The sequence below is a fragment of the Paralichthys olivaceus genome, chromosome 8 (genome assembly GCF_024713975.1).
Source record: "Paralichthys olivaceus isolate ysfri-2021 chromosome 8, ASM2471397v2, whole genome shotgun sequence".
Lineage (NCBI taxonomy): Eukaryota > Metazoa > Chordata > Actinopteri > Pleuronectiformes > Paralichthyidae > Paralichthys > Paralichthys olivaceus.
Window position 1 is genome coordinate 806,361 of NC_091100.1, and position 23,191 is coordinate 829,551.

Genomic DNA, 23,191 nt, shown 5'->3' on the forward strand with positions numbered 1-23,191 from the left:
CAGACTTGAGGCCTGTGGGAAGTCAAGATAAATCTGACCTGGACCTCAACCACTCTGGACCCAGATCAGGTCTGGTCTTCAAGTTTACTGGAAACTAGGGAGAAAATAAAGACAAGACGCCGTTTCACATGATCAAGACTTTACTTCATAGTTCAGTGCCCATCGACCCCTTTACAAACACAACATGGGCTCCAACAATCAGCCGACCTTTGCACTGCAGAATCCAAGCAGGTATAACATCGTCCTCTCATGGTTAACCCTGTTTTTGTCATGCGATAAACAACAGGCATAGTGCCAACACATTGGTACAGAAGGTCCAAATTTACACTTTGCTTGGCAAGATAAAAAATAAAGATGTCTTTATGGGAAATGATTCTAATATATACTGTACAATTCAAAGCATAAACAAAATAAAAACACCCAGAAAATAGATCGATTAAAGCATGCCCATTGTCACACCATGAGGAGGAGGCTAGCAGCCGAGCAAATTATTTTGTGTTCACATCCAACTCTTCTCTTTATCCAAGACTATAATGGACACAGGATATATTTAGAAATCGCTTACGATATTATCATAGTTTGGGCATTCATTCAATCTAATTTGATCTTTTTGGCCAATAGGAAGGGGAGAACTTTATCAAATAATTTAAAGGTACAGATTTTCGTTTTCCTTCTATAGAGTCAATGTATGTGTGATATACTTCACCATGCAATGTGAACCAAGCAGGGTATTGTCAGTAGAAGAGTAGTATAGCTGTGGACAAGCTGGGAGTACAGTGTAAGATGAGAGTCTCTGAAACTGGACTTGTTGGAGGCCATGATTCTCACCTCCTGGAACCAGTTAGATCAGGGATTGGCCAGGGACATATCCATAGCACCATGGCAGCAATGCTCCTGTATGACAGTCAGTGAAAATTACTGGAAGCCCATGAAGATAGTTCGGTAAGCTGTCCGTGGAAAAAATAAGAGGTCCATACATATTAAATGAGTTGAAGGAGGTCATTGTAACAGCACAGTCTAATATGGAATCAAGTGAGAACCTTTGAGGCGTTGCTTGTCCGAAGACTGATTAAACATAAATGTGTCTCAGTGATGAGTCTCTTTGTATTATCTAGCGGGCACCACCTTCTCCCTGGCAACCGGTTTCCCCTTTCCAGCCGTCGTACCAGCTGGTTTTGGCCTGGTCCTGGTGGACATGATGCCAGAGGAGGACTGGACAGTGGCTTCCTGTGAGGCGCTGCGCCGCATGGTTGTTGTAGTCCTGGGTGGTAGCATGGGGACAGTTGGGGCTCGAACTGAGAGTGGCTGCCTGGACGGACATACTCTCTGAGGAGAGGGGCTGTCAGTCCTGCTGTGAGTAGAGCTAAGGCTGCGTCTGGTTCCAAACAGGACTCGCAGGGGCATTCGAGGGCTGCCAGACAGGGCAGGGGCAGCAGAGGAGCGGGGACATGAGGAGGAGGACCTGGGTGCGACAGGTTTGGATTTCCGTTGGGTGCTAAGGGTGCTAAGCCCAATTTTCCGATTCCTGTGGACAAAAGAGTAAATTGGGGGTGTTATATTGCAAAATTCAAAATGAAAATTTTTAGTACACAAAAAGGGAGGAAGAGAATTATACCCATTAGCCAAGGATGGAGCTCCTTTAGTGCTGGAGTCTGGCAAGGAAAGAGGGGAAGGAGAAGTAGCAGCAAGCCCCCCCGGAGGCCTCTTTATGGGTGTGACGGGCCTGGGGATCCTGCTCGGAGTCTCCTTGGAACCTTTCTCGTCAGTCGGTTTGAGGCGCAAGCTCCTCCTGGATTCGTCCGAGGTATGCGTGTCCTCTTCTGAGCCTGTGGTGGACAGAGTTTCAGAGGCCCTCCGACGCTCATCGTCCCCAGAGGACAGCGATGATGATGTCCCAGACAGCATCCTCCCCCTTATCCAGCGACCCTGTTGTTTCTGGACCAGCAGACGGGCTAAGTCTAGCTGCCTGGCCCGCTGCTTAAGCCGAGCCCGAGCCGAGAGGGAGGAGGACTTCTCTGAGCCGGAGTCCTCTTCAGTAATCAGTACTGGGATTAGGCTGCGGATTCTGGGCTTAATGGCAGCCGTTAGTTCTGATACTGTTGTCTGAAGCTTGGCAGCTTCTTCACTGGGTGCTTGCTGTTTCTTAGGTTCCTGTGACAGATCTTTATATTCATGAGCTGGTGACATTGCTTCTGGGACAGGTTCCAAAGACTGGGCCAGGACAGGTGACATACCACTCTCAGTTTTGGAGTGTTTGTCAACTGGTGGAGTTTGGTCTGGCACCTCTGGAGAATCTTCTATCACTGATGGTCCTCCCTGCTCACGAGAGTAATCCTCTACAGTGGAGTCCTTCATGATGGCTAAGACTTCCCGGTCACTCTCCTTGGCTGAGTGACCGTTGGAAGACATGACGTTGAGGTGGGACGTCTCTGCAATATGGATGAAAGTTCGCTCTACTTTGGTGAAGGGCGGTGATGCAGGAGCGATGGGAGTGGAAGGCCTCAAGTCTGACCTGAGAGCTGGGGACAAACGTCCAGTTTCCGAAGGTTCAGGCTGAATTGCCTCCCCAACCAGGAGGCGGTCATTACGGGAATTGAGGGTACATGGTGTGGCCAACTCGCCTTCTAGCAAATGATCACCACCAGAAGGAGACTTGCGAGTGTCTCCAGGAGAGAAGAGGACAAGAGTTTTGGACGCGTCCTCCAAGTCCGGGTCTGCATCAGCAGCTGAGGCATGCTCTCGTTGGGCCCTCTGGTCCTCGGCCATGAGTGTGGAGGGCGCAGCTTCCTGGCTGCGTTCAGTGCTTTTCTGACTGGCCTCGCTGTTGGACTCACTCTTTGTGACATCGTCATCCTTTGGCCCTGGAGGTTCTGGGACTTCTTCTTCATCTGGTGTAACAAAGCTCCTGCGCTGAGGCAAAGTACCAGTGAGCACTACCATGAGGAAGTCCGCCCTCTTGGCCTGGAGCTGAGGAAGGATGTGGAAATGCTCCTTCTCGTCGCTCTGGCCCTTTGTCCTGTAGTCTGGGGAGGGCGGCAACGGGATGCTCTGCTCCATGGGTGATAACACCTGAAAACAAAAGTGAACAATAAGTGAGTCAACAACACAACATTGAACAGACTGAACAGAAACATGATGTAAGGAGTTTACTGATATCACAGTGCATGAACTCTCGTACTTAATAGCAGCTTGTACATGTTCAACGTGGACGACCAATCAAACCATATGAGGGGTGTTTCCGAATCTCATCACCTCAGTCCTACTGATGCTACATCAACATTATAAAAAAATCGAGGAACAAGTCTTTGTGCAATAAAAACAATTTTTTGGGTGATTTGATTGGTATCACTTTCCGACTTCTACCAGCCACATATTTTTTTAAAGCTGCTGTTATGATTACTAAAGAAAAGTGCTTCAGAAGAAGGTCACGTGTGCATCACTCCTCAGTGTGGTCTCTCTAAGAAAGACCACAGGAACTGATGTATTTGCCCCCAAAACCATTTTAATGTCATTTTGGTTGTACACAAGCTTTTCAAGATTGTCTAGATTACATACATTGATATAAAAGGCACAAAAAAAATGCTTTGCAGAGTTTATCCTTAGACAGCACGCAGTCTGATATCAGGTGAATTTCAAGTGTTTCCTTTCATAAAGATTTAACATAGAGCCTGTACAGACTAAACCCCGCTAATGATCATGCTATTAGAGATTAACTGCAAACCTATTGACTTTCTACATTTCTGTATATTTACAGTTATCAGTTGGATTTACAAAAAGTTTAAAATACATGCTTTAAATTATACAAGCAGAACTGTACAATCATAATGTGATAGAAAAGAAACGCTAACATGTATAGTACACGTGAAAGACACTCACGGATCATCACACTGAACTAACACTGTTCGATCTTTGCCTCAACGACAGACACCCTGCTTTTATTGCAAAAACTTTGAAGGAACATTCAGACATTTTATGAAATTCTTGTTTTTGTGGTCGGATGAGAAAGTTTTAACTAGTACAGCCGTAGGTCCAAGATGTGTTTAGCCTAGCTTAGCACAAATTTAGACTGGAAGCAGGGGGAAACGCAGCTGTTAAAAGAGAAAACAAATTCACTTTTGACCAAATTGTACATTATATAGTTTAGAATAGATGTAGAAATAGAAAACATATTATACCTTCTCCTCTGTGCCTACCTTGTCAGACAGTAGCCTAGCTAAATTTAAGCTAATCAACTAGACCAGTTGTTTTAATTATAATCAGAATTATGTAAAAGTAAAAGATGAGCTACAAATTTCCCGCTGCTTCAGTCTTTGTGCTTCACGAAGCCAAACTTTCCTGTTGCGTGACACAGACATGAAACTGATCTTCGTCTTCTCCACGTCTGAATGTTCCTCTGAGACACAAGTGATTTCATGTGATAGTTTAAATGGATTAATAAAGTAGTGAATGTGGCATACAGTCCAAACATAGCTAACATGGACACGAGTGTTCATCTCTAAAGACACAATGTCTGTACCTTATCTGTACAATATCACCCTGTTATTTATAGAATTCAGCACTAACATATCAAATATGCAATTAAATATGTCGGGGAAGGGGCATAGTTTTTTAACATTAATATAATTCTACTGCGTGATTCATGAGGTATAAATGTTTTGTGTTAAAACATTTTTAACAGTTTCTGGTAAATCCACACTCACTGACCGAAGGGCAAAGAAAACTGTAAAGACAGGAAAGCTTCAAATTCACAGTATTGATGAAATTGAGTTTTGTTTTTAATAAAAATAAACGATTTTTCAGGGGCTAAGAAAAAATTTGTCTAATTTCTGGTTTGACCACAGCAGTAAATTTAAATATCACATTTCTTCATATCAGGAACTTCTGATCAACAGCTCAGTTACATTTCCAGGTTTTCTTTAAATCACTTTACAAGTTTCTAATGAATCCAATTGAAATCAGACGAACATGTACAGTATATTTTGGGTTGAATAACATGATTCGCAGCTTAGACTCACACGACGCTCCAAACTAATTTAAATTGAATGTTTTCTTTCTGTTCACAAGCGCAGTGCTTCCGTCAATATGCTAATTTGGGAAATTTCATTAAGTGAATCCTAGAGTCACTATACAAACATGATCACAGCACCAGAAGCAATTACAGGCCTTTGACAGCACATTTCGTTTGTTAAGTGCTGTCGGCCTTGAAAGAATTCCGTGTCTTGCACTTCACATGTAAAGGTCTGAATTCCGACAAACCATGGGAAGTGAATGAAGCTGAAGTTGATCTGTGAACCTGCTTAAATCCAGCATGGATTTGCTGAATATTCACAGTGATTTTTCACTAATATTCACATCAGTTTCATTGGTGTCTTTGCAGTGAAGCTGTAATTTTTAACATGGTAGATGGGAATTATGTGAAAAACAGCAAAAATGAGACTTGTTTTAAAAATAAATATTGCTTAGAAAATGTTTTAACAGCATCATGATGCTGAAACAAAACTTTAAAATGTCACATCAGCAGAATAAAAGACGATGTGATGAATTATGGATTCTGTGATCAGGGTTAAAAACGACTCCTGCTGCTGCTTGTTGAGATTTTAAAGTCAGCGACGGACTCGACAGCTCTGATCCGTGAGTATCCCCTCTCGTAATGGTGTGAATTATTTACAGAGAAACATCACAGACGTTTTTCAGTCGGAGGTGTATATTCACTGTTTTTGTTGTAATTACAGTACAGTGGTGTTTTTAGTCATATTACAGTCAGAGGTGTGTCGTACTAACAGTAGATCTCATGCAAAGAGTGGCGACAGTCGGTAAACAGTCTTTAGGTACGACACGCTGTCATTAATGCTGCAGATGTTTGTTTTTTCCTCAGCTCGATAAGCACAGAGAATTCCATGGCCTGTTTTTAACTGAAGGTGGCGCTGCGTTCATGGCGGAACAGGACAAAACACGTATCAGTGACAATCTTGTACGGTAGGTGAATCATTTTGCAGGCGTGCAAAACAAAGTTCAGAGTTAGCAGCTAGCAGACGTCATACATTCTCTAAGTAGTTGTACTCTAACGCTATGATACATATAAAAACAGGCAGGACGTCCTGAAGTTAGCATAAAGCAGCATGAAATCAAACTGGAGCTGTAATGAGCCTCAGCACTGACACACAAGTCCTGCTCAGGCTAAGCTAATGCTAACGCCTAAGGTAGAAGCTTAATGAAACAGCAGGTGGTGCATATTTAGTTAATGTAGCCCTTTTACACTTTTAGGAAGCAAGAGATTTGCTTCCATTGCACAAAATGGCCGTCCTAGCGAGTCTCATGTGGCGAGATTTAGGAAAAACGTTGTGAATGTGGAGGAGACACAGCTTGGACTTTGAATAGAAGGTCGTCTGAATGACATTTAAAGCAACAAACCCAAAAAAACAGCTGCTTTGGTTTGTCGCTCAGCAGCAGCGTTCAAATATAAAACTACTCAACACTCATCCATCGCAACGGTGTTGTCGTAACATAGTGAAGAACCAACCATAGACATGTATTTAATGAAAACCTCCATCTGTCGGAACGCGTCCTGATTTTTATCTTGTTGCTGATTCGTAGGGTTTTAGTCCTGTAGTGTCAAAATGAAAACGGATAATGTGTGAAGATCTTTTCGCTGATGTCACGTGACAAATCTCAAACTTCTTGATTCAATTTTGATTAAAATCACTTGCTGCTGTTTGTTTTGATGACTGTTATTTTCTTTTCATTTTGTCGTTGAAAAGTTGCATAGAAACTACACTGACATTTACAATAGCCACAGAGACGGACCTTCAAAATCCAGAGGCTTTGAAGAGCTAAAGATCTTGGAAGTTCTTTTTCTAGTATAAGTATTTGTGGAGGTATTTTTTAAACAGGGAACTGAAAGACCAATTGAGCTAATAATTCTCACACTTCAGGCTCAATAAAGGAATATTTTCACAAAAATTAGGACGTCCTTCAAAAGCCTATGACAACAAAAATCTTTCTTTCCCCATTTCACACCCTCCGTCTCTGAATCTTCACCCATAACTGCCGATTTTCACAGTTTGGTCATTGGATGTGGGATGTTCGCAGGTTTCTTTATTTTTACTATCGGGAAACTTCGTGGCCATGGTAACACACTTTTACTCAGACCAACAAACTACACAGAAATCATCACAGCAATGAAACAGACCCTGGCTACATTTACTATGCATGCCCTTTGCAATATAACAGGTAGTGGCTATAAAGTGATTCCGTCTCATTGCATGTGAAGTGGAGAAAGTGACGAGTGGCTCTGTAGAATCCCTCACTCTGCTCTTCTGGAGCCACTGTGGGATTTTTATTCATTATCCCATCAATCACTTTTCTTTCCTGCTCCTTATTTTTGTTAAATTTTCCATTAGATTGATTTTCTTTCTGTCAGGCAGTCATTGGTTCCACTTCGGTCAGGGATGATTGTTTGGTCGTCATCGCTCAAGTCTCAGCGCGCAATGAGCCGTCATAACAAATGCATGGATACAAAAAACAGTGAGTGTGTAAATGTGCAGGCTCTAAGTTTAGAAATCTATGTGCATGGTTCATAAGGCAGAATTAACACTGCACGTTTTTTCTGCCTGATTTTCCACTCGCTGAAATTCACAGACAAAAGCCCCGGATCGGAACCAAATCAGCTTTTGATCATCAGGCGCCAATCGCTATCGCTCGCTGTCAAGTTACCACCTTAGACTAGATTTCTAGCAGCTAGATATGTTGACCAATTCGTGACTACTGCAGCCAATTAGAGCAGAGCAGACATATTAAGCCTGGTTCACACTACATGTTTTTTGCCGGTCGCTTACTGTGTCTCTAGTGTTTCCTACTGGTTTTAAAAGTCGCAGACAGAAGCCCCCGATTGGCAAACGTTAACGTTAATCTTTAAAGAAGAGCATCCCAGACTCTGATCAGATTTCCATCCTGTTGGACATCAGCCGCGACAACTGCAGCCATCTCCAGCCAATCAGAGCAGAGGATGAGGCGAGGGTACACGTAAGGGATTCTACTGGTGAAAGACCCTGTCGCCACTCTGCACGACACCCGAACACAAGACCGAAAGTTGTGTAGCGTGGACTTAGTATAACTTGACCTGAACCCAAAGACTGCCGAGACAAAATCAAATCTAAAATCCGATGTGATTTGAAAAAGGTTGGGAAAAAACATGTCATGTGAGTTTTTGTTAAAACATCCCACATTTCACTTATTGCATCTGTGTTTTGAATCTAAATAATCCTCTCAGGTTGACTCGGTGATAAAGTGCAACAGTAAAAGTCCAGCGGTCGGAAAATCGCGATGTAAGAGGAAGCACGATGGAAATTAGACTCTGATCTAAAAACATGACAAGAAGTCAGAAACAGGAAAACGCAATGAAGCTCAGTTTTTATCTGGTCACACTCGATGACTCATCATTCCACCTCGATCAGCAGAGAAAGACGTTAACGAACAAGACAACCCAAACCAACAATCTGATGGACCTTTAAGGCAAGAAGCTTCAATGCTTATTTTTCAGTATCTCCACCGACGGAAACACAACATAAAACAAATCTCAGGATCGACCTTGTCCCCCGGAAGACCTGGATTTACCTCCAATACAACGATGCAGGTTTTGATGGTAAAGACTTCAAATCACCAAGACGACTGGCTGTAGCTTCAATGGTTTCTGAAAGTTGTTTTGAGCTCGTTATCTTGAGATTATGACTTAATTATTATCATTAGGTTGACACAACAAAGTGCCTCTACTGGGAGGATGATGTGTCGGTTTGCTTTTTATTGTCTCCTGGTTGAAACAGAAAACTGAAAAACCAATTAAAACAAAGTAATTGGTCAAAAACTAATGTATTTAACAAATTAAGATGTTGACCTGATGATGGCACAAAACAAAAACTCAGATGAGCCTCAAGGTTATGAGGATACATCCTCTGGGAAACATGGATATCTGTAATAAAAGACCTGGTAGTCTGTTCAATAACTGTTGAAATATTTGACTAAAAACTACTAATAGGAACCTCATGGTGGAGAACCACAGACGCAACAATCACACGACAAACGGACTTTTTAAAACGACTGTTCTATCAACAGCCGATAGCACTGACGTCCCCCTCCAGACACAGAGCTCTGCCACCATTTGCAGTCCCCTACCTATCGTAAAACTTTGATTTAAAAAAAGAGAAACATAAAAATTCAATAAATGAATTCACTAAACAGACACAGGGTGAGTTAAACCAAAGAGCTCCGTCTGTGGGCTAATACCGACCGTGGAAACCTTATGATGTGCAAAATTAAACGTGCAAAACAAATTCGAAGGATAAATATTCAGGAATCATTTCACTCTTACAATTAAGATTTGCTACAAAATTAGCAAAACTTTTGTCGGACGTTGTGAAAGACGTTTTTACTTTTTTCCTTGGGTTGAATGTTGTATAGTTTATTTTCTGTCCAGTCATGATGTTCTGAAGTTATATTGAAACATTCATATAAAATGAGTATTGTGATGCCATTTAATTTGTTGTTGTCATATTTTTGGACTTGTGAATTTATTTAGTAAAATGTTTTGTTCAGGGTTTTTATTAAGTTATTTTATGAAAAGCTTATTTTGTATTTTGTTTTTTTCAAGCGTTGCTGATTTTGTTTTTTTTTTTGTTCTTATTTTTCTTGTTTACGCTCCGGGGCTGAGATCAGAGCGATTGATCAGTGATCGCAGCTTCAACCTGTTCACAGAGAAAACTCACACTTTCTCTTCACACACAACATTTAATGACACAGGACGTTTGGGTCGGTGAAGACGTGGCGTGAAGCGGTGTCGGTGTATTGCTCGGTGGACGGGATGAACGGGACGGGGAGACGCCGACTCCGAAGTCTCGGTGCAAAAACTCGATCGTCGGGACGACCTGCATTCCTCGACAATCGCTCCTTCGTTTCAGCAGGAAAAGCGTTTCGAAAATGAATAAAATGCACAAACACTGTAAAGCTTAACAGTCTGTCAGCAGCTCCACTCTGCATCATACTCTCACAGAAACAAGAAGGAAATATTCCGTTTCACTTTTTCCCACCAGTTTGCCAGATCTGTGGCGTGTGCAAATCAGGTTCGCAGAGAGTTAGAGTTTATTGCATGGAAAACATTTCCTGTCGTCAGCACTTTCATCCTCTTCTTCAGTTCCTCTGCTTGAAAGGTCGGTGGTAGAGCTACGTGAATGTGTGTGTGTGTGTGTGTGTGTGTGTGTGTTATGGCTTGGTGTGTTGAAGTAGTGTGTGCGGTTATTGTCCGTCTCTCAGTGTGCTGTTTCATACATGTGCATATTCATGTATGTGTTTGTATTACTGTAAATAACGATGGACGACATGACGGCCCAGCGAAAAGTGAAGCCACACCGTGTCTATCTCCCCCTGGTGGCTGGCTGCAGTATAGTTCATAAACCCTCCTTCTCCATGTTAGCAGATGGGACATGGACTAAACTGTTAAATAAATTATTCTGTCATTTCAGCTCGTTCTTATCTCGCTGATCTTTGTTCAAGTGTTTCTGATCAGTTTGGTTTTAATTAGTTATTTGATGATATAAAAACAGGCGGAGACGTCATGATTGACAGCTGACGCTGATTGGTCGATTGTAGGATGAAGTGGAGACGTGTCGTCCATCTTGATTTACAGTCACTAATCCTCTTTATATACAGTCCGAAGTTTGTATATGCAGAGCTGGTCTGAAGTAAACTAAACCACCAGAGGCCTTTCATCTGCAAATTAACTTTTTAACTTACTGGTTTTGTTGACTCATTAATAAAATCAGGGAGTTTGATTAAAAATGTCACTTTGGACTCTGTGAAGGGCATTTGTAAACAGATTTGTATCTGTAATTTGAATTATCTAATATTTTGTATATATATATATATATATATACTGTACATATATACATATTATATTTCATGTATTAAATATATTATATCAAATATATTTAACATAATATATTCATTGATTCATTTTCAAATAGATCAATAATCAGTTAACTCCTCAGTACACAAACAGTTAAGTACAGTTTGTATGTCGGGAGGACCAGGGTGCAGTGGGGGGCAAGGGGGACTAATTCTGTCCCGGGACACAAAAATGGTTTGACCAACCCTGCATATATATATATATATATATATATATATATATATATATATGTGTGTGTGTGTGTGTGTGTGTGTATCAGTGTATTTGACATGTATGTGTATGTTTGAGTCTCTCAGTCGTCTCAGCTGCTGTTCTTGTTCATGAGCTTCGCTAACATCTGCTGCAGCTGCGTCCTGGACACGTTCAGGACAGAGTGTCTGCTCCGCGGGCTGCCGGGGGCTGGCAGAGTGCCGGCGTGCCGCCGCCGGGCCGAGGCCGCGGTGGCGGTGATGTGGGCGGGGCTGCTCTCGGCCGAGCGGCTCCTCTGAATGAAGCTACCTCCGCCGTGGGGATACTGCTCCGTCTCCAGGGTGGAGGAGGAGAAGACGTAGGAGGCCAGCCTCCTCAGCTGATTGGGCCGTGGTTGGTGTCTGTCATCATCCAACTGCAAACAGACCAATCAGAGGGGGGGAGGGGAGGAGGTTAATAAATGTAAACAGACCCTGTGTAATAAAAATGAAATGCTATGTTTTTCTATGGCTACACCCCAACACTCAGATTTGACTTCCTGCCCTCGTCTCCTTCCCCTGACCAGACGTTAGAAAGGAGAGAGCTAATTGGTGCTCTCACACATCTAAAGCCTGCAGCTGATTGGTCAAAGGTCATGAGGGGAGGGGCCTGGGAGAGAAGCTGAGGGAGTGTTAGTGTAAACTACAGTCACAGCTACAAGATGCTACTCACAAGCTACAGTATGAAAAAGTTAACAGTTGAGCTGTTAGCTGTGTGGCATTGGTCAGACTAGCTGCACAAATGGTGATGAAAATATCTTCCCCCACAAAGAAGCACTTTAAAAGGACAAAGTCACCAGCACGAGCACAAAGTGAATCTACAGTCTGAGTCTACAACAGTCTGAGGCTGCACAACTTCACACTTTGAGCTGTTTGATTTCTGAAGGAATAAATGATTCATTACCACTGGAGATGCAAAAAAAAAAGAAAACAGAAACGGGGAACACAAAAGAGAGATGGAGTCATCAAGCACACAAAACACAGACACACAACGGAGGAAAACCAGGGGGATTGTCTGAACAGAAGGAAAAGGAAGAGGAGGAACAGAAAGTGAGTGAGAGAACAGAGGTAAAGGACTATTCCTAAACTGTGCTTACCCCGAAACATCACTTTATTTCTTCTCGTGTTGTCCCAATGGCACCCTCGCTCTGTTCTCTGTCTCCTCAGGTGAGTCAAACTCGACATACTGTGTACTTTTAAAGCGATAGGTTGGGGGCAAAGGCGTCAGTAGTTATGTGGAGGGAGAGGGGAGGGGGGAAGAATTGGAGAGGAGTAAAAAAAGAGAATGGCAGTCCTCGGTGGTTGGCGGTGGAGGAGAGCTCGCTCTGAGTCTACTGGTGACGGCTCGAAAAATCAAATCAAATGGAAGCAGAGCTCGCGGCTTAAGTATCGTTTAAAAGGACGCGTGCACACGTGTCAGCTGTGACGAGGCCTTAAAGTGAAATATCAGAGGTGACGGAGTAACATCCAGCCTGTATGGAGGACCAAACCTGACTTATTAGTGAATACATATATGAGTGCATGAGAAATTAAAATGGTCACATAAATGTATAATTCAACCAAAAAGCATAAATGGATAAAGAAAATGAAAATAATCAATAAATCACTGCTCAAGGAAAATTAGTGCCAATCCCAAGATTTCAACATAATGTAAAAACAAATGTGAAATTCAGAAATCCACATTAATGTTCCCTGAAACCAGCTGTGCATAGTCAGACTCCCCAGTGGTTCAATCCCATAGGATTCTGGTGAACACACCCCCTGACCTTTTCTGTAGCGCCACCATCAGGACATAAAATACACAAGCACACACAGGATTTTTTTTTTAAAACATCTAATGTAATTAAATGTCCTGATAAATTCCTGGTCCCTTCAGGATGAACCTTTGAGATATAAGATTTAAGAATAGATCCATGATCTTCCCTTTGGCGCCACCCACAGGACAAACCGAGCTCCACTGCCGAGAAGACTCATCAGGATGTTGTGGGTGTGATACAACACTGCAGCTTTATTCTTTTAGTGTCCATTAAAAGATCAGTTAAACATTTTCATTTATACTTTTTCATGAATGTGTCAGGTTTGGTCCTCAATGACAAAGAGATAAACCTGGTTACTGTTTTATTAGTTTTATTAGTTCATCTTTTTATCATTTAGCACATAAATGACTCTTTGTGGGTGTTTTTCTAGATTAAACTGTAAAAACAAATATAAATATTCAGCACTATCAGTGTTTCCATAAATTGTCTTGTCATACCTTCCTCTTTAATTGCTGGAGGCCCAGAAGTCCTGAAAGATTAAAAAACACTATCTTTTGGGACTTGGAGCCTCTGTGTTCATTTGACAAAACACTAAACTCTCGGTTCGTCTTTTTTCTTTTTCCTTTCAACTGAAACATTGATTGAAAACCTTGGAGTCATATGAACAATATACAACTGACTTCTTCTACATGATGAACAAATATGGTAGAGGTGACAAATACTGTGTGTTATGTATGTGGCCGAGCAGCAGGACGCTCTTACATCTAAACCTGAATAAAACCTTGAAAATGAACGGCCTGATTATTTTATACTGTTTCCAAATCCTGGTCTTCTGTCAAGGATCATAAAACTGGACAGGTTTTAGGATTTGGACAGGCTGTCGGTGCCACTATGAAAGTGTTATGTATGGCTTCCAGTTTTTTCACATGAATTCATGAACAAAGGTTAAAGAGACACTCGAGACTTTGTTTGAATAAAATAAAGCTGCGATTTACGCAGCGTGAGGTAAAAATCTTTGATTGACAGCGAGAGATCCAAGTCACAGAAATCACAAGGAATTCCAGCAACCAAAGACAAAACTGTCTCAAGAAACAACTGAAGGACACCGAGCAGGAAGTGTGTCAAACCACGACCTCAGAAACGACACGTTTCTCCAAACTAATCTCTGCTGAAGCATCGACTGACGTGACTTTCCACAACTGGAGGCAGACGTTGGCGATTAGACAGAAGTTTGATGCTGAACCTTTTGGCTAAATTGGTAAACAGCTGCTAAAGCTAGCTAACGTTGGCTGTGTACCAAAAGCACCACACCTCCTCTCGGATCAACCAGTCGACGCAGAGGCCTCGTCTATGTTACTGAAGGAGACTTTTCTCGAGGCTGCGTTCTTCACAGGACTCAGGCTACGAAGGATTTGCTGAAGGCCAAACCGAAATGACAACACGTTCTGATTTATGGATTTATGGATTTCCTGTTTCCATCATCTGCTTGTCTCGCTCTTACCGTTGCAACTCTACCTACTTTGAGCTGCTGCACTTCATGTCGCTCAGCCACCCTCATAGCATGTTAGCTTTGTCTCTGACACACAATGAATCCTGGGATATGTTAGCCCATGAAGGAGGTGGGATTGTTCGTTACTTGGGAGTGGACACAGACGCGTTTGAAGGAGCTTTCAAAATGAGACAATCTAGTAGTCACCAGCTGCCCCTGAACCCGGTTTGCATCACTTTCCTCCCGACTAACACATTTCTCTCCCGCCTGCAAAGGAACCGTCCCTCTGTCCACCGTGAGCCTCTGCTGGACTGTGTGAGAAGCTGCTTTTGTCATTGAGTCACGTCTACAGTTCTTGGAACACACAATTAGTATGATTCTGAAATTTCCAAACCAACAGAATCTCACCAAATCAGTTGTTCCCACACATCATAGCTTTCGAGAAGAGCCAGAGAAGAACATCGGCATTCTGCAAAACTCTGGATTACATTCATGGATAACTTATCTGCACGTGGCATTGAGGCACGATCGTGTTGTGGGCGGGCAACTGGATATGGTTCGTGAAAAATTAAGCTTATGGGCTGTAAATTTCAGGCACGTGACAGGACAGAAAGTCAGACTCTCACCTCCAGTGAACGTTGGTTCTGGACGTAAACCATGCGTCAATATGGACGCTAGCTCCTGGGAGACAGGTCTTCTTTCTTTAACCCGTTTGTTTAGAATACATTTCTTATTGTTCACCATCGTGAACAGAAATCTAACTCAGTCAGGATCAGGAAAATGTTTGTGTGTGTGTGTGTGTGTGTGTGTGTGTGTGTGTGTGTGTGTGTGTGTGTCAGTGAACCAGAGAAAACACAGCAGAGCAACCGAGGATGAAACACCATCAGCATCGTGACATATTAACATCATGGCTGCCGGACGTGTTTGGCAGCTGCAGCCGTTTCACATTCACTCATTCAGAATTAAACCACAGAGAAAGAAATGGGAGAAAGATTAAAACTCAGCTCCAAAGACGAGGAAAAGATGGCAGCGCCTTTCACTCAGCGGGACGACGACGACGACAGGCTTTTATGTGTCAAACCATTTGCATCATCAGGGTGAAAATGTTTAACCAACTGAACCAAACACGTCAGGTCGGGTTTAATTCAGTCAACACGGTTAAAACTATTCAAAACCACCTGGATACTAAAGAGTGGTGTTAGCTTCTGTTCTAATAGCATCTGTACTTTCTTCACAGTTTCTTCATCAGTGTTTGTGATCCTGACATTTTAAGATGAATCTGTGATTTTCATTTAACTACAGATAACCCTGAGACTTTGGTTATCGGAAGTGATGAGACGCACTGGGAGTTAACGAAGGAAGTTTGATGAACGTTTCTGACAATGCTAACGTCGGCTCCTTTACATGCGCACGACAGAATGATTCCGTAGATCTTGAGGAGATGATATGGTCTTTGTCTCGTGGTGAATATTTAGAACAGTTCACTTTATAGAGGGGAGGTTTTGGCTGCTGGACTTTGAACACAACGACTACATGTGACAGACGTTCATCTGCGAACAAACTCCTGCAGGAGTTTTTCCTCATTATCTTCAACAGCAAATCAAAAGTGGTCAAACGGCTGCTTACAACTCCATCCTGAAATGAAGCTTCACTATAGGTGCAGATAAGTAAAGGACAGATTCTTACTCTCGTTAAATAATTATTTGATTCAATATTTCTTCATTCAAAACATCCAGTTTCAGAGAACTTTTTTTTCGCACCATACCCCAGTATACATGATCTCAAGGCATTTTAACTAGTGAGGCAATAATAATAAATTACTCTGAAGGAAATGAAATTAAAATACACAATGAAGAAAGTACTGTTACACAGAGGTAACGTCATTCTGTATCAACAGCTTCGATGATCTCAAACAAATACAGAGCTGACTCATCATTATTTAAGGCAATGAAATGAAGATATGAGCATCTCCTCCTGTGATAATGAACTAAACAAAACTTACATGAAGAACTGACGTAACTGTTTTCAGTTAGACACAGTTCAGCAGCTCCACTGCAGCAGTGTGGATTTACACCTTGAGGGAAAAATGCTGCTTTTACCTCCTGATTTGTCTCAGGACAGTTAAAGACACTGACGTGGAGTAAAAATGCAGCTGGAAGCCGAAGAAGAGAAACCTGGAAATCAGCAGAACCTCAGATCAAGCTGGATTTCTCCTTTAAAGGGATAGTTCACCGAAAAATGAAAATCAGACCATTATCTTTTCACCCCTATGATGGAGGGGGGGGGGGGGTGACGTGTTTGAGTCTCAGGGGTAAACAGTGATGCAGCCAAGGCGACGTAATGAACCAACAGAAAAAACACAACGTGCCTCCATTCTGCTCGTGTGGTGTCATCAAGTGTCCACAAGCCCCGAAATTCATTTTGGACTGGACACGGCCTCATTTACACCAAGTTTTCAACTCAAACACTTCACCCCCCCGCCCTGTATTTTCGTTTGTGGTTGAACTATCCCTTTGTGCTGTATGTTGACGACAGATGAATGGAGCAGCGCCTCGTAACGACCGTGTCAGGTATAGACAGCTCGTCGTCAGAGGCATGAATGTGAACAGCGGCCGTCCACGCCGCTCATCTGTCCCCCAACATGCCGGCGGAGCTCAGCTCTCCTCGGATTGGCTGGCTGGTTCTCTTACCGGTCTTTGAGGTCCAGTGGGTTCCGACTCTCTCCGACGGGGGCGTCCCGATGGCAGCGAGTGACAGGGTGACTGGGCGGGGCTCCCACCACTCCTCCTCGACGCCTCCTCCTCCGTTAGCGTTAGCATCCCTCGGCTGCTTTCCCGGGTGTGAGTCTTTGGACGAACCACCAGTTCCCCTCCTGCAGAAGGAACAGGGTGTAAAGCGGGTGGTGGTGGCAACGGACTTAACTGAACGTAAATGTTCACTAGATTACTTCGTGTTTTGTGATTTGGTTTTGGGACTCCAAGAGGTTTGCGTCAGCTTAGAGCAGAACCATGTTGCTAGCTAGCCTTCTGGCGTAAGCAGAGTCTGTTACCTGCTGCCCTGAGCCTCCTCCGCTCCTCCTGCTCCTCTAGGGGACGCAGCTCCTCCGGCTCCTCATCAGTCGTCCCTGAAGTGGTTGGTTGGAAGTCTCGTAACTCCGTCTCTTTGTCGATGATCACCCACTCTTTACTGTCAAAGTCCTCTTCCTCGGCCAGTGGTACAGAGCGGATGAAAGCGTTGCTGTGCGCCTCCTGGTCGACGGACGCCACCGAAACCTCCTGGCGACCACTGACCTGTCGATCCCCGCGGCAACCAGGGTCGATGGACAGCATCTGTGCAGGTTGGGAGGAGTAGACGTGACGAGACGGGGAGCCGAGGATGTCCATCCTAGACCTGGAGGACACACAGACAGACATGAAGAGACTATTGTTACTCTTAATTTGCTGAAGACAGTGAGGACAGTGTTTTCAGAATCTAAATGAAAAGTGAAACCTCCTGCAGTGCAACAGATTAACGTCACCTCTGTCCGTAGCCGTCGACCCGACCCTCGGCAGCAGACAGCCGGTCAGATTCAGGGCTGTTGACCCGGCGATACCGTAAAGACCGACCCTGACCTGTCGGTGACTCTGGAGCTCCGCCTCGAACTGGCGATACCGGACACACCGCCCGACCCACCTCCTCCTCCTGAGCCCCCTGAAGAACGACAGCATGACAGAAATAATTCATAGTTGACTTTTACTTTTCCAGTGACTGATTACACCAGCACAAACATCCAGCTCACAACCAACACTGGACACTTCAGACCTTGTTCAGGCTGATCCTGAGTCTGTTGCGGTTGAAGTCAGTGTCCTCCCAGGCTTCTCCCGTCTCTCCGGTCTGCTGGACACCCGTCTCCCCAGGGGGTCGACTGGGTGGGGCCGGGGGGGCGTTCTCCTGATCACTGAGATGTTTGTCCTGCAGAAAATCATCTGTGTTCTCCCGCTGAAGATCTCCAGGAACTGGCGTCACGATGGCTCTGTGGAGCGGTAACCGTCCGTACGCAGGTGTTAGAATGTGTCGTACGCTTTATTTATTCTGCTCGCTTCAACAAACAGTCGACATCATTTACTAAGACACAGTCAGACTGATGTGAGAACAGTTTGAGGAATAGTTTATTAATGCCTGTCTTATTTTGATAGTCTGGGGTCTTATTTTGATAGTCTGAGATGCGGGAACGCAGCGACATCAAGTTAAACAGTGTCGGACATTATGCTGAATAATAACGCTCAGCTCTGGTTTTGCAGGCGTCACTAATCGTGGTTTGGTTAATTGGTTCTTACCCCACCATGGCGGCGGTGGGTCGGGTGTTGTGCTGTGGTTGGGTGGACGCACTGGTCGACAGCGTGACGTCGCCCCCTCCCTTCTCCCAGTCGAAAGGCTCGTTCTCTGTGATGATTCGCTCCTTCATGCTGTTCTCGAACACCGACATCAGCAGCTGGACAGACAGAAGAGACAAACTCGTTAACCTGAGGTAAGGACGCGCCGCAGGCAGACCGCCCAGTCCGTCTTACAGTGTGTACCTGGTAGTCTGGTTTGGTGTAGTAGTCCAGGGCCAGGACATGGTCCAGGAAGATATTAAACTCTGAAGGCATGTGTTTGAGCAGCATCCGATGGTCGTACCGCTCCTTGATCTGACCGACTTGTTCCTGGAATAAAAAGAACAAAAAACACTCTCAGCTGCAGCCGAGGCTTTATTTACAGTTTGTGATATTTCATCTACAGCAAAATAACAATCAACTCGTGAAAATGAATTTTCAAGACACATTGAAAAAAACAGATTCAAGTGGAATATAAAGGCAAAATCAAGAGCTTTAAGAAACACTGCCAAAATAATTCAGAACTCAGAACTAACTTCAGAATTGACTGAGAAATAACTGTAACGCCACCTGGTGTTCACAAGTCACAGTTGTGTCATTTAGTTGTTGACCTGTTGTTTGTGTGTGTGGAGTTAGTTCTCGATGGCGTTACCTTATCTTTGATCTTTCGCCATGGCAACTGTCCTACAGCGAACTCCACCAACATGTAAAACAATGACCACAGGTCATCATGACGACCCATCTCCTGGAGGAGCACACACAGCGGGAAATGTAGAGTCTGACGATGACGCTTCTGATTCAGCAGTTTAAGGGAAGTTCTGTGTTTTTGATCCACTTTTTTTCCGATGATTTTTAAAGTGCGTCAGATATTCGAGTTAAAAACATTTAAAAAATACGTCATTAGATTTGTGAAAGTCTTCGATGGGACATTCTCATCATTTGTCAGCAACAAACAGGGATTCTTCTTTGGAAGTAAAAAACTTATTTTATTAATTTAAATCCAAACTTTGTTGCTATAATAACATATAAAATAAAATCATATATAATATAATATAATAAATACTTTAAATGATGACATAGTTATTAGATATTAAGTCATTATTCTGACGACATTTCTCATCATAATGACGCTGGGCGGAGTGGGCGTCCATATTTCTCACATGTTTCAGAAAATGGCACCGACCTTGTTTTTATGAGCGTTGACTGAAGCGTAGCGGACCGTCCCTCTGAAACCTGCCACAGTCCTCGGCTGAACACAACCACAAAACAACGTTAGTGAGTCATCGGGAAGCTTCTTCATCTTAACTCATCTTAGATTTCTAAATGACCTCCTGCTGCTCAACAAATAAAAAACACACATTATTCAAACTAATTAAAATCTTGCAAATCTGGCACCAAACAAATAAAAAGTAAAGACAGACGTTAACATCATGAGTGCAAAGTAATTTTTAAATTACATTTTTCCATCTTTTTCTTCATATTGTTCTTTTGTTTAAAAATTCTAAATCCTGATCATCCCATTTAGACTGAGGTGGTGCAGCTCACGTCTCCGGTGGCTGAAATGAGTATTACAGCAACAATCACTTGACAAAAACAACAAATCGTGACAAAACTAGAATGTCACTCAGTAAAGAAGTGATAAATAAAGAAAATGATTTATTTTTATCATAAAACACTTGGCTGGTGATTCTGTTGTGACCCGTCTGTTGCTATAGAAACCACTCACATCCCTGGGTAACCATGGAGATGATGGAGAAACGGGAGGCATGCACGTCAAAATCATAAGTCCAAAGGAACTGTAAGAAACACAAAAAAACACACAACACTGAAACGTAAAAGGATGAAAATAAAAACACACATTTCAAAACAAAGCAACAGAAACATCACAGACCATAAATCATAGATAAAAGAACTGATGACTGATCAATGATCAATACAGACCGAGCGTCATGCAAACTCAAACTCTACATATACAACGAGGAGGGAAACCTTCGAACACCACGTTAAATACAAAGATATCAGGGAGACGATTCTCTTCTGAGAACAGTCGTTGGAGAAAACGTTTAGAAATGTTAAGTCTGAAAATAAAAAGGTGAAACATCGAGTTCATCAGAAATCGGAGGAAAGTGCAGATTCTTAAATCCCATAAAAGTTCTGTTTCATTTCTGTGGAGGCAAAAAAAGTAAAAACTCTCACATGGATGTGGGAGCTTTTATTTTCAGTGAATGAGCTTCTCCGAGATTTAAATGACAGAGCACTAAACATTAAGTCCAGGTGGAGGCGCTGTGTTTGCTGACGTTCGGGTTTAGATCTATTTATTCCATCCAGATGATTTATTCATCAGCCGAGTCTCAGAGCAGCTTCAGGCGAACAGCCCAGAGAGATCACCCTGCACGCCAAGCCCCGCCCTCAACTGGATCATTGACTTCCTGACCAACAGGAAATAACGGAGGCGGTTTGGCTGCGGCCCGTCTGCACCACATCATGACTCGGTGTTTTCTCAATGACTCCACCTCCAGCCACGCCCACAGTGGCTCATCTGGAATCTTTTCAATAATTTTTGCAGTTTGACGACTTTATTCTGGCTCCGCTTCCTCAAACCATCTGTTTAACCAACAGGAACTCATCCCTCGTTCTTCTCATCTCTCAACCAGCTTTAATGAATTCTGCTCTGCAGACAGATGTTCCTGTGGAAGCTGAGAGGACTTCCTGTTTGACCAGAGCTGATGTCACTCTTTCAGAGAGGGAGAGAGAAAGAGAGAAGGGGGGAGGGGTAGAGTGACAGAGAGAGAGAAGAAGAGAGGGCGATCCTCTCCTGAAGCTGACTCAGCTGGAGAGACAGAGCGAGAGAGAGAGAGAGAGAGTGAGAGGGAGACACTGGGAAACAATGGGTGGAGGAGAGGACAGAGAGAGAGAGAGAGAGAGTGAGAGACTAAAGTCTGACGCCCACTGACGCAAGAGCATCAAATATTCATCTCACTGCAACAGACGCAACACAACACTGCAGGAGGAAGAGAGGAAGAGGAGAGGAGAGGGGGAGGAGGAGAAGAGAGGAGAGGAGGGGAGAGGAGAGGGGGAGGAGAGGGGGAGGAGAGGATGAGGAGGTGAAGGTGGGGAGGCGAGGAGAGGAGAGGAAGAGGGGGAGGAGAGGAGAGGATGAGGAAGAGGGGGAGGAGAGGAGAGGATGAGGAGGCGAAGGTGGGGAGGAGAGGAGAGGAGAGGGGGAGGAGGAGAAGAAGAGGAGAGGAGGGGAGAGGAGAGGGGGAGGAGGAGAAGAGAGGAGAAGAGGAGAGAGGAAGAGGAGGAAGACTATGAGGAGTTTGACGGTGGAAGCAGCTGACGTACTCACTAAGCTAAAAATAGCTCAGTTAGATAGAGAGACATGGACAATGAATGAGAAGAGAGAGAGAGAGAGAGAGAGAGAGAGAGAGAGTCCAGCAGACCTGACCAACACTGTTTAACACCCTTTCACAATAAAAGTATTTTCCTATCTAGAAAACTGCAAAATTCAGCATCAGGATCTTTCAGATATCTGATCAATGATTAACAGAATTTATTATTGAATCACGGACGCTCTGTGGACTCATGTGCTGCAATGCAGTAAACACACCCCGAACGTCCGTCTGCCACATTTATTTCAGCCTCTAATTCTTCAGTGTTCCTCTTTTAAAGAAGCTGAATAAAAAACACGAGAGGAAAACAGAGAGAACAGTTTGTGTTTCGTTAAGAAGACAATATATAAATCTGATTCCAGGAAATTATCAAACGAATTATGAAAATATAGAAAATATACATTTAAATGTTAACACATGTCTCATGGTCTTCAGATACAAACACCAAATTGAATTACATTATAATTATAATTTTAACTGTACTAAAATTTCTATCTTATTATTTATTGAGCTGTCAATCAAATCTTTTTTCATATTGATTTATTATCATTTAATCAACTAGAAATTAAAAAGAACAAACAAATATAAGCTAGAAATGTTCTGTTTATTCAGATTTCTTGTGTTCTTTAAAACTTTGTCTCTCTTAACTTTTATAAATCTGAGTAAACAACTGTAGAACTTAAAGTAGAACACACAATAACATGAGTATTCTACAGAAGAGTTCTCTTCAGTGTAGATTCTGTTCTTACATGAGAACAAATCCCAGATTTTAAAAAACATCGGTGAATCTCAGAATTTTCCTAAAAACTGCGTAAGTGTGTTTTGAGAAAAACATTCTTCTTAAGAACTGTTTGTGAATGAGATCCATTGTGGATGAAGTTTCTTACCGGTCGGACCTCTCCGGTGGTGTTGGTGTACTGACGCGCCAGACCGAAGTCCAACATATAGCACTTCCTGTAGGTGGAGGGAAGCCGGCCCATCGCAAAGTTCGACTGTGGAGAACAACAACGCAATTGATTT

General features: G+C 43.1%; 1 protein-coding gene across 4 annotated transcripts in view; it reads right to left on the bottom strand.

The window, feature by feature from the left end:
• Nucleotides 1-122: 122 nt before the first annotated feature.
• Nucleotides 123-23,191, bottom strand: part of ttbk1a (tau tubulin kinase 1a) — a 34,087-nt gene continuing 11,018 nt past the window's right edge. For 3 of the 4 annotated variants that reach the window (XM_069530232.1, XM_069530230.1, XM_069530231.1), the window contains 11 exons: nt 23,059-23,163; nt 19,963-20,028; nt 19,432-19,524; nt 18,984-19,109; nt 18,744-18,898; nt 18,229-18,439; nt 17,945-18,117; nt 17,477-17,817; nt 17,118-17,299; nt 1,616-3,069; nt 123-1,525 (listed from right to left, as the gene is read on the bottom strand). In XM_069530232.1, the coding sequence (XP_069386333.1) occupies nt 1,108-1,525; nt 1,616-3,069; nt 17,118-17,299; nt 17,477-17,817; nt 17,945-18,117; nt 18,229-18,439; nt 18,744-18,898; nt 18,984-19,109; nt 19,432-19,524; nt 19,963-20,028; nt 23,059-23,163 (3,324 nt within the window). In that variant the 3' untranslated portion in view covers nt 123-1,107. Of the gene's footprint in view, nt 1,526-1,615; nt 3,070-17,117; nt 17,300-17,476; nt 17,818-17,944; nt 18,118-18,228; nt 18,440-18,743; nt 18,899-18,983; nt 19,110-19,431; nt 19,525-19,962; nt 20,029-20,505; nt 20,576-23,058; nt 23,164-23,191 lie in introns of all 4 variants that reach the window. The other variant, XM_069530233.1, reaches the window with a different exon arrangement.